The sequence below is a fragment of the Talpa occidentalis genome, unplaced genomic scaffold, assembly GCF_014898055.3.
Source record: "Talpa occidentalis isolate TD23 unplaced genomic scaffold, MPIMG_talOcc4v2.1, whole genome shotgun sequence".
Lineage (NCBI taxonomy): Eukaryota > Metazoa > Chordata > Mammalia > Eulipotyphla > Talpidae > Talpa > Talpa occidentalis.
In genome coordinates this window covers 135,389,843-135,402,347 of record NW_026555331.1, presented here as the reverse complement: position 1 = coordinate 135,402,347, position 12,505 = coordinate 135,389,843, and the positions used below count along the sequence as shown (strand labels likewise).

Here is a 12,505-nt window from a genome sequence, read left to right as displayed (position 1 = left end):
AAACTATAGTCTTGAGATTGGGGTGGTTCAGTGATACCAAAATTAATAAATTAGATTTAGGTTTATTTAGACAACTTTACCCACATCAGTCTTATTTGTAAACCATAACTTTAGGCCATTCTAGTGAATTTAAATTATACTAAGGTTTATAGCTTCACTAAAATGAAAGGTTTGTAATCATATTGGAGGTCATTTGTATATAAATCAACCATTTTTTTTTTCAGGTTTATGTTAAATCTGTAAGAGATTTTTCTTCAGAATCAATGTCTTTGGTAAGTTGATATTCAGTTTAGTCTGTCTTATGTACACATACATACACATGATATATACATACAAATACATACACAGGTTTGATATACTTTATAGCCTAATTTTAAAATAGTATCAGTAAAATGGGAAAGCATAATCTCCACTCTTTTGATATCTTTGTTTTTAAAGATTTATTTATTTATGCATACAAGAAGAAGGGTGTAGGCCAGAGGTGTGTGGGTGAAAGGATTCACCAGAGACAGAGTGGGGAACAGAACAGGCAGAATGACTGAAATACACTGCTAAGGGGAGCAGCGGGCGAGTCAGGAGAGGTCTGCTGCACCATGTGGGTTGCTCCCTGACCATCTGGGAATCGAACTCATGCTGCAGTGGCTGCAGAGAGCTTCATAGGTTGCCTCTTATCCCCTTGGGCCACCAGGGGTTGATATCTTATGTTACACTTGAATTATATATATATATATTTTTTTTTAAAGATTTATTTATTTATTTTATGTAAGAACCGGGGTACATGCTAGATGTGCAGGAGGGTGAGAGGATTCACCAGAGACAGAGTGGGGAACAGAACAAGCAGACTGACGAAATACACTGCTGAGGGGAGCAGTGGGCGAGACAGGAGAGGTTTGCTGAGCACTGTGGGACTCTCGCCGGCTGGCCAGGATTGAACCGGTGCTGCAGAGGCTGTGGACAGCTTCACAGTGTGGCACTCAACCGCCTGCGTTGAATTATATAGTTAGCTAGTAGTTGATATCTACTAGCTATCAACTAGCTGTAATTGTTGTCTGTAATATCTGCTGTTATTCTTGTTTATGCTACATACACAAGAAAATTAAAATGGAAAAAATTATTATATGAGGACATGGATTTTTACTACTTTTAATCATGAGGCACATTCATTCTTTTGCTTCTCATCAGCTTGTATTTAAATAGATTATTATGTGCTGAATTGTGATTTGACAAATTATGTAATTTTAATTAAAGATACTATGCTTGAGATACTTTTTGTTTGCGTTTTTCCCAATATTTTATAATTTTTTGTTCTAATAATCATATTTCATTAGAATTTAAATTCACTTGTAGCTGAATGAAATTGGAAAAAAAGTTATATATTGATAAAGTTTAATAAAGTTTGATTTATGCATATTCCTGAACCTTTAGTTTCTAATAACAAGGTTTCATGAGATTTCTGAGCCCTGTCCTTTTGTGTTTGACCCAAGGGATTAGCTTCTTGGAAAATAGCCAATTCATTTGATTTGATTTTCTTTTTTAATGTTAAGTTTTAGTGTGATAGGTAATCTTATTCCAATTAGAGGTAGGATGGTTGGATGATAGTACTCGATATCTGAATCCTTTTAAGGATTGTTATACTAAAATGCAGACACATTCTCGTAAGTCACCTTCCTTTTTTCCCTAGACTTAGGCACCGCACAGTTATTTCAGAAAATTTTTCTTCTTTTTCCATTTTCAATATCCATATATCATTTGTAAATCAAAATCTGGCTTCTTTAGGCATAAATAAAATATAGCAGTAAAGGGGGAAAAACGTACTATAGATCTCATAAATTTTAAAGTCATGGTAACTAAGGTTAAAAACTATATCCAGATCTTTTGAACTCCATTTCTTAGAAATCATGTATCCAGATTACACCATTTATAATCAAGGTTATTTCTGGGCCTCCCCTGGTGGCGCAGTGGTTGAGCACTGGGCTGCGAAGCTGCCCACAGCCTCTGCAGCACCGGTTCGATCCCCGGCCGCCGGCGAGTGTCCCACATGGTGCGCAGACCTCTCCTGCCACCCACTGCTCCCCTCAGCAGTGTATTTCATCGGTCTACTTGTTCTGTTCCCCGCTCTGGCTCTGGAGAATTCTCTCACCCTCTCCCATGCTTCTGACTGTACCCAGTGCGTGTATAAATAAGTAAAAAATAAAATAAAATAATCAAGGTTATTTCTAAGAAAAACACATTGGTTTATATAATAAACTTTATAACCTGTGCGGTCTTTTTTTTTTCTTTTTCTTTAGGATACAGTCTCATTTTAGACACTTAAAAAGAATAAATGTAGTTAGATTTGTAATTTTACAAATTTGACCATAAAATGATTCTAAGGTAAATACCTCAAATATTTTGTATATGCTTTGTTTTCTCTTTCTTTAGATTTCAGCGCCACATTATATATATACACCACTAAATCAGCTTAAAAGTGGCATGATTGTCAATGTCTATGGTGTTGTGAAGTTCTTTAAGCCTCCGTATCTAAGCAAAGGAACTGGTATGTATTAAAATTGGTTGAGATTTTAATAGGCTAGAACTTCCTAGTTGTTTTGGGAACAAAGCTCCTGAGTCCCCCCATCTTGGATGTTTAGTTTTGATTTATAATTGCAACACAGCACAGATATATATTTTCGACCATTTTTATTTATAAAATATACATGGCTTTTAGAGTTTAAAGAATAAGAAAAGGATCCTAAACTGCAACTTAATAGCATATGAAAGAATGAAATTGTCTCAAAAAAGATAAATATAGAGGCATATACAGCATACTATAATACTGTATGTTGGTATGTAAATCTGGTGTACAGGTTAAAAGACAAAAGTATAAAATAATTATACCTGTAAACATACATTAATGGATATACAATATAAAAGATATAAATGTGAGATCAATAGCAAGTATGGAGGGAGAGAAGTAAAAGTGTAGCGTTTTTGTATGGAATAAAAGTTTATTTCTTATCATCTTAAAATAAAGTTTATAGCTGTAAGATGTTTTATATAAACTCCCTGGTAACACAAAGAAACACCTATAAGAGATATACAAAGGAAATCAGTGAAACCAAAAAAAAATCAGTGAAACAAAAAGGAAGACATCAGGAGAGGAATCAAGGGGAATAGAGACATACAAGACCTAAAATAATGAACCAAAAGGCAATATCATGGCTTCCCTATCAATAATAACTTAAAATGTAAAAGGATTAAGCACTCCAATTAATAGACAAGAATATCTAAATGGACTGAAAACAAGATGCTATCTACAAAAGATTCCCTTCATATTTAAGGACACACATACACTGAAAGTGAAAAGATGAATGCAGACTTTACATTTTCCTAAGTCTACATCCTACTTTCTGCTCCATCCTACCATTCATCATGTACTCGTATACATTTTTTACCTTAGTTTATTTTCACCAGATTCCCCACCCCCAGCTGAATTTTGCAATTAATCTGTTTTACAAATACCTATAAAGATGTGATCATTATAATTGTTTCCCAATTGCAAGTGCTACCCTGCTGACTTTTTAATTGAGCGGCTAAATTTAGGAATTAGCTACATTATACTAATGTAAGTCTATCTCAGTAGAAGATGTAATTTAAAAAAAAAATTGTATTGTGTACGTTGCTGATTCTTATCGGTAAATTGATCAGCAAATATATTTTTTTTTAAAAAAGCAAAATGATAGTATTATACAATGAAATACCTATTTTTAAAATATCAATTATTCAATATTAATTGTAGGTAATAGACTGTAATCATGTTTTCTTCTAATGATTGTTATTAAATCATACATATTGTGGAAGCATTGGAGAACCATAATACTTGTTATAGATTGATATATATCATATCTCTATCGATATATTTAGTTGGATTCATTTTTATAGTTAAAAAAATTCATAAGGAATAATAAGCCAACTGCTATTACTAAGATATATTTCTCTGTTTCTTCCGAGATACTAAATTAAAATGAATGTCATCAGTTTTATCTGAACATATTCACTGAACTAAATTTATTGTCAGATACAGTGAGAAGGCTTTACTGCTAGCAAGACCATAAAGTTTAAAAACTATCTTATCATGTTAGTTACACTCACATTTTTATTTCTGTTGGTAGAACCCATCCTTTAACATGCTGCAGTAGAGTCAGACAAATAGCTCTGATTTTTGTGCTCTAGAGAGGATCAACTTCATTAGTACAGCTACAGAGAAGTACCAAAATAAATGTACAGGAACAATCCACAGCTGGGTCTTTTTTTTTTATATTATATAAAACAACATCATCTCACAAAAACAAGGCCATGTTCCAAATATTACATCCAGATGTATGTAACTAGTTTCCAGGAAGAAAATTACCTCTATGCAACTCATATTTAAGTAGATGGAAAAAAAGTTTATTCTGTTATATATTATTAGCTAGAATTTTTTCATTAAAATTCTTTTCATATATGCTAAATTCACTGTGGCAGAGGCAATTTGATGCAATTTAGCATCTTGACTAAATTTTTTCTTGAAATTTTTCCTCACATTATCAGTAATAATGATTACATGTGACCTGTCATTTGCTGTTATTTTTATATCTGGTACCAAGTGCTTTATTCCTCAAACTTTATAGTCAGTCTTGGAGGAGTTGTAGCTTAAATCTGTCAGTCCTGTTAGAAGGAGTATAGATATATATTATCAGCCGTGATATTATTCATTATGAAAACTCAGAATTTAGTCTAAAAGATCATGGTAACCACATATATTAAAAGATTGTTGCATCATCAAAATTGATGTTGATAATGAATCACTAGAGGTACATCATAATGGTATCTTTCACATAGGAAGACACGGTTATTGCTACCTTCTTAGGATTTTGGTACAGTTCCTCTATAAAGCTGTTCAGGTTATGCAGTATTTCTATTTGAGAAAAATGTATTTGTTTCTAATTTGCAAAAAGGCACTTGCCAGTTAGTGGTGCCATTTGATATAATGGACCTATGTAGTGTTTCTGAGTTTAAAGTAGAATCCTTTATAGTTCATTAAGCTATCTTTTGGAAAGCTGGTATTCTCTCAGGACCATCAAAACTTGCAAGTGGGTAAAGACTGGTTATATTGTGCTTTTTTTCTCTCTCTTCCCTCTCTCTGCCCAGTCCATTCTTACTTTAACTCTGAAATTATCACATACACTTTGGAGGAATGAAGGGGAAGGGCCTAGATAAAGAATATGTGCATTGCAGAGGCTACATGTTTCTATTTCTGAGATTTTGTGTGAAAAGGCCAGCATGTAGATGCATGTGTGTGTAGCCAGAGCTGCTACTCTCGTGGGCTCAGGACAGTTCCTCTGTAAAGCTGTTCAGGTTATGCAGTATTTCTATTTGAGAAAAATGTGTTTGTTTCTAATTTGCAAAAAGGCACTTGCCAGTTAGTGGTGGCCCTATGAAGACCTTTGATATAATAGACCTATGTAGTGTTTCTGAGTTTCAAGTAGAGTCCTTTGTAGTTCGTTAAGCTGTCTTCTGGAAGGCTGCTATTCTCTCAGGACAATCAAAACCATGAGATGATTTTCAATTTTTTGAAATTGAGATTGTCTGATTTTTTTAAACCAACATCCCAGCACCTTTTTTTTAGCTGCTATGTTGTTCATATTAAGTATGTACTGCAAAGACGGGGCTCTGCCAGTTCATTCTGACTACCATCTAGATCCCACTGTTTATGCCCATTAAATTTGCCATTTTGTTGTGGCATTATATCCCCAGTTTACAAAAGTGACTCATTTTGAAGCATTTAAGCGAGAGAAGTAATGTAGAAATTATTGCAGCTTAAAAGAGCATTATAAGTATAAGTAGTAAGTACTTGTCAGGTACAAATATGAAATGTGAATGTGGTTATTTTATTACAAATGAATCAGTGATATGTGATATTGCAGAAAGTCAAGAAACAAAAATGTAAAAAGACCAGGTTTGATGTGTGCCTGATTTTGTTTTGTCATGAAGATGTACATTAAAACAACCCACAAATTAAAGAAAATTGTATTTTATTCAAAGTACATTGTTCTTTTTGACAAACTAGTCACATGTTTCACTAATAGAATTGGTTAATTGTGTCATTATTATTGGAAATAAAGGGACCAAAACTACAGAGGCATTATTTCCAGCAAAAGCAGGTCCAAGTGACATTATTGGCAATATTCATATAAATCCAACTGCAGAGATAGCTTTCGTTGGGAGGGTGTTTATTGGCTGTCAGGTAACATAAGTGACTCATTCTGTGGAGAAACAGTTGTGTGTAGTGAGATGAAACTTGTTTGTACAGAGTAGGAATTAGCTTTCCTATAAATGGGGAACATTTTCAATATTAGATTTGTAAACATCATTTCAAACAATTAAGCTAATGATTTTTTCATTTCCATGTCATCTGGCCTTTCCATTCACTTTTGTATATATACTTTCCTTCATTTTGTATATATACTTTCCTTCATCCACTTACAAAATTATAAATTTTGGTGCACAAATATCACAGATACATAAGAGTACCATTACAAGTTCTTTTAGCCAAACAGAATGGTCCAAGATCTTACCCAAAAATATTGTGAAATTCTTCCTAGTCATTGATTTATTAGCTAGAAATACCATATTTTCTATCTTTAGAAATATTTTGTTTTCTCGCAGTTCTTAGAAATACATTTTTGTGTGTATGAGTTGTTGATATCATTACCTGAAGAATCATAATCTAAGATTTCATTCTTGTGATCAATTTCATTATTATGAAAGGCTTTAAAGTTCTATCTGCCTTTGCATTCATCTTCTGATTTATTTAATAATGATTAAAGGACTTACTGTCAATTTTTTCCCCTGTGATTATAGGTAAATGTTCTTTAGATCTAAATTCTTAACTCAATTCAAATAAAGTTAAAAGAGGAAGTGCCAAAGATAGTGTCTCCCAACTTATATCATTTTGAAAAATAATATTACAGTACTTTGAACAACGCAGTGCGATAGTGATGATTTATTTCACTCTTTCATCATCCTAGGCAATTCCATCATTTTCCTTTTTAAAAAATTAATTCAGAGAATTATTCATTACTAGGAAATAGAAGTCATTGCTAGAATAATGAAATAGAAGAATATTTCAAGATACAGGGAAACAGATGACTAAATTCCTTAATATAGCTTGGATTTATAAAAGGGTACTATAGAACCATATGATAATTGCAAGCAAGAATGTGTTTTATTCTATTAAGAAATAAGTAAAATTTATCTTTGACCTATGGAAGACTGTTCAGAAAAAAAAAAATAGTCCTGAAGTAACACTCCTTACAAATAGGTAAAACTACTGAAAAAAGAAACTCAAAATCTGAAATTGGGTCCAATGGATCCTGTGGGGGGTATCACGAAATACTTTCTGAAGATGCTTATTAGTCTTGTTTTTTTTATATTCTTTGAATTATTTCCCCCTCCTCACAGAATCAGTTTCTCTTTCCTCCCTCCCACCTTGCCTTTCCCCCCTTTTTCCTCCCATTATTTCCCCATATCCTTACACTCTCGCTCTCTTCCTTCTCTCCCCTCCACTTTTCAATCTTCCTTCCTTCTTCCATTTTCCTCTGCATCTTGTAATTTTTTTGCTGCCTTGACATTTTAAAATGCAACTATGGGGCCTCTCCAGTGGCGCAGCAGTTGAGCGCTGGGTTGCGAAGCTGCCTGCAGCCTCTGGAGCGCCAGTTTGATCCCTGATGGCCGGTGAGGGTCCCACATGGTGTGCAGACCTCTCCTGGCGCCCGCTGCTCCCCTCAGCAGTGTATTTCATCAGTCGGTGGCCTGTTCTGCTCCCCGCTCTGGCTCTGGTGAATTCTCTCACCCTCCCCCGCTTCTGACTGTACCCAGTGCTTGTATAAATAAATAAATAAATAAATAAATAAATAAATCTTTTTAAAAAATGCAACTATGGTTTATTTTAGGTTGTAGACAAATGTCTTTGCTTTGTATGTATTTTTTTTTTTTTTTTTACCAACATGATCTCTTCTAATCTGATAGAGACAAGTAGTACTTGCCTGTGGTGTACTTGCCTGTACACCAATCAGTCTGGGGTGAGTAGGATGAGAGCTCCTATGAGACTGTAGGTATCTTAATGTGAAAATGAGTAGAGATTTATTATGGGGTCCTGTCACCCACATTCGAAGCTTTACCACTTCCAGGTTAAACCTCTCAGAAACTTGAATCACTGAAATATCACTGGGAAAAAATGCATGTTCCACACAGGGATGCTTAAATGCTAAAACAGCATGCCTGCTGGCCTGAAGCCATTTGCACAAGGAGTGATGGTCATAATGGCTGTCATTGCAACCATTGTTTTGTGTGTAAACTTTTAATTTAACCTGATTTTAGCTCTGCTTTTGGCTGCCACCCTTAATCCATGCCTCCCATCTTTACTGTCAGCCTTCTGGATTACAGTTGCCTCTGTTTATTTTATCCCCTAACCATTTACTTTCCATCTTCCTGACATACAATAGTATCTTCTTCCCCACTCCTTTACTCCCTTCTCCCATCCTCCTCCACTATTCTGGGTTTATTTTTTTCTGTCTCTATACTATTATTACTGGGAAGGGCAGGGAGTCAACACATTTTCTCACTGTACAATTTTCTGAAACATGCATATTTACAGGCAGCACTTATCATAGTTTTTATTACTACCAACCAGTGTGTGAAGTTACCATTTTCATGGCAACCCCACTATCAATTTTTTTTCCAGTGTAAGTTGTATAAAATATCTCTCTTTCTAATGTGTAATTTTTTATAGGTAACTAGCATATCTTCATTTTCCCTTTTGAGTTTGTTGTATATTTTTCTATAAATTGTTCATTTGAATTACACATTTACTGTAAAATTCTGTGTGTTATTTTTCATAGGATTTTTGTGCATCACATTGACGATCACATTTGCTGCAAATGTCTTCTAGCCTTTTGTTTTTACTCTAAATTTGTCTCTATTTTATTTGACAATTTTTTTGCTTTATGATATCTAAATATGGAACTAATAAATTATTTTCCAACTTACATTAAGATTTAAATTTTTGTTTTGCTAAACTTTATAAAGTTAATTTTCATGGAATGCTTTTGCGAAACATTTGGCAGCTTATTTTGAGAGCCAAGAAAATGTCTCTGTGTTTTGATTGTGTTCTTGGAAGACCTAAATAAAAGGGGGAATAGTTTCAAACTTGGTGTTTTGAACTCAGCATTTTCTTATTTTGTCAATTGTTTTGAAGTACTAAAGTCATAAATTTTTTTTTTTGTTTTCTAGATTATTGCTCTGTTATAACAATTGTGGACCAGACAAATGTAAAATTAACCTGCCTACTCTTTAGTGGAAATTATGAAGCCCTTCCAATAGTTTATAAAAATGGAGATATAGTTCGCTTTCATAGGCTGAAGGTATAGTTCATATTGTCTGGAACATATGTTTGATGAGAATTCTGTATATACTGAAAGTATTTTAGTGCACTAATATAAATTTATTTTGCTTAGCATAAATCCCTCCACTTCCATCCATTGTTGTAACAGAAATCAAGTTTATCTTTTTTTAATCGATGATTAGTATTCCATTGTGTGTGCATATAATATCTTCCTGATCCACTCGTCTCTTTGAGCACTTAGATTACTTCCATAGCTTGGCTGTTGTAAGTAAACAGTGTTATAGTGAACATAGATGAGCATCTCTGATTTCTTATTGGAAAATTTACCATGAAGTGGTAAATTTTAAGTGGTGATTAAGAGGGTTTATTCACCCAGAATTTTGTATTCAAAAAAGATTTTCTGGATACAGACAATAAGTGGCAGCTACTTATGAATGTTATCGGGAAGACTAAAATAATGTGAAATAGGAGTTTGAAGTGAATGAAGTGAGGGTAAAATCAAAAACATTTTTATATAAATGAAAATAAGAGAACCCATAGTCAGCATTTCTGCACTACAGGACACGCGGAAGCGTGGTACTCAGGGCAAAAAGGATGCTACCAATTAGTAACTTGATTGCCAGGAAATGACAAAAAGATCATTAAATAAGTGCATAAATATGAAAGATAGCATTTTATTTCTTTTAATTTCACTAAAAGATAAATGACTGCAAAAAATGATAAATGGCTACTAAAAAACAGTAATATTATAAAGTGAGAGTTGTAGAATTCCATGTTTGTTAGGAATAAGGAATCTACCTCCTAACTCTTTATAAATGAGAAGTAAATTTTGTGTAGTATTTTACGGTTACCTGGTGCTTGTGGCCCAGTTGATTTTATAGTTTCATATGCTAGTTCAGTGAAATACATTAAAGAATTTCATCTTTGTTAACTATGCCTGCAAGATTTTCCTAAATCTTTCTCTTCATTTCCTAAGTTGGCATCATTGTACTATGTTGTTTTTCTGTTTTGTTTCTTACTTTTCCCCACATAGATCCAAGTGTATAAAAATGAGACCCAGGGTATCACCAGCTCTGGATTTGCATCTTTGACATTTGAGGGAACTTTGGGAGCTCCTGTCATACCTCGTACATCCAGCAAGTGTTTTAACTTCACCTCTGAGGATCATAAGATGATAGAAGCCTTGCGTATTTGGGCATCTACTCATATTTCACCTTCTTCAACATTAGTAAAGTTGTGTGATGTTCAGCCCATGCAGTACTTTGACCTGACTTGTCAGCTCTTGGGCAAAGCAGAAGTGGATGGAGCATCATTTCTTCTAAAGGTGAATTTTTTTTTTTTGAATACTTGAAATTGTAAGCACACCTACCTGTATATAAAACATTCCCTACATGTGTTTTAAAGAGCTTGTATTTCAGCATTCTGATGGAATAAATATTCATATTGTGTATTCTAGGAAAAGTTGAATTCTAGTTTATCATTTTTGATGAGCCTGGCTAGCCTTGCCACTCTGCTTTTGTACATTACTTCTTTATACTGTATGTACATCCAGAGAAAATTAGTATTGCCAATAGTTAGAGATGGTAATAGTTCATGCTCTGTTTATATATTATTTTAGTAATAATATAATATGAACTGGTTTTCTAAGGTTATTTTTTGTTTCATTTCTACATATACATATTTCTGCTTTTCTGTGTAAGCAGCCAGCCTTCTCACTTTTACTTTCTTGACCTACTTTTGTTGTGTTCCCTTCCTATGTCCTTTTACTCCCTGCTTCATGAGTAGATCACCCATAGGTGTTTTTAAGCACATAATTTTTCTTGTTATATTTTGTTTTGTTTGTAAACCAGGGGGCTAAAAAAAAAGTAATATAGACCCATCTAATCTATATTAATACCTACCCCCGTTTACTCATGAATAACATCTGGAGGAGATAGTTGTTCTGATATTTTCCTCACTGACTCATATTAGGCAGGATGCATTTAAACAAATGCTTCTTCAGACCTCATACCAGGGATATTTGTTTAGTTTCTGAACCCCTGGAACAATAAGAAAAGAAACGAAGCACAGTGACACTTGAATAATTTGGAGTTTAGCTTTATTACCATTGATACCTTGTCCATCTTTTGAATGGTAAAGATAGAAATCCCTGAATAAAATACGAAGTTTTTGAAGTTGAAAATAGCACATCTTTTTATATTCATGAAACTGTAAGTGGAAAAGTAAAAACATGCTATGAAGAAAGTTAATTAAGCCCCATGCAACAAAACCAAACATCAGCCAGTGGTGGAAGGCATCTTCGATCACTCAGCTGTGCTCTCTAGTCAGATGACATCTTCAACTAATGAGCAGTTAGAAAATTCTTAAATTCTGAGATGAAAGCTGCCATCTTTTCATTCATATGGTTGAAACTAATTTTCTCTCAAAAGCAATAAAACATATTTCTATATCCCATTTTTATAGATAGCCTTTTTAGGTAAGTGAAAACAGCATTCATGCAGATATATTTTAAAATATAATATTCAGAAGTAAATGCAAGAAATTATATCAGACTTTTTTTTGAGGACAATGTAAAATAAATTTGTAAATCCTTTGACTCAGTACTATTTTCAGAAATACATTTTGTCATAATAATTTAAAATGGGAAAAATACATTTAAAAGTTTATTTTTATATTTCTATGGTAACAGAAATTATGGAAAATCAGATAATAATTAGTTGAAGTATTTATTATGAATTACTGTCTAACAATGAAATGACATTGTAGTCATATACTTGAAATAGACAGTCACTATATTTTGTTTAGTGATTAATGCATCTTCATTTATATACTAAAAATATAGTATATACTTAACAAAAAAAAATACCAGTAAGTATATATAGCAATATTCTACTTATGTTATATCTTGGAAGTCAAATATTGAGTGATTTTTATTTCGAAATTGACTTTCCGATTGCATTCAAATATTTTTTTTTAATTTATATTTTGAAAACAGAAGGAGCCACACATTACTCCAAATGAGGTCTGTTCAGCATGGAAGATAGCATCATTAGTGTTATTATCATCCTATCTCAACCTGGA

General features: G+C 33.3%; 1 protein-coding gene across 2 annotated transcripts in view; it reads left to right on the top strand.

Moving 5' to 3' along the window:
• POT1 (protection of telomeres 1) overlaps positions 1 to 12,505 on the top strand; it is a 51,683-nt gene that overhangs the window by 16,677 nt on the left and 22,501 nt on the right. For both annotated transcript variants that reach the window (XM_037512631.2, XM_054692625.1), the window contains exons 6-9: positions 225 to 272; positions 2,422 to 2,536; positions 9,313 to 9,443; positions 10,458 to 10,748. In XM_037512631.2, the coding sequence (XP_037368528.2) occupies positions 225 to 272; positions 2,422 to 2,536; positions 9,313 to 9,443; positions 10,458 to 10,748 (585 nt within the window). The remainder of the gene's footprint in view (positions 1 to 224; positions 273 to 2,421; positions 2,537 to 9,312; positions 9,444 to 10,457; positions 10,749 to 12,505) is intronic.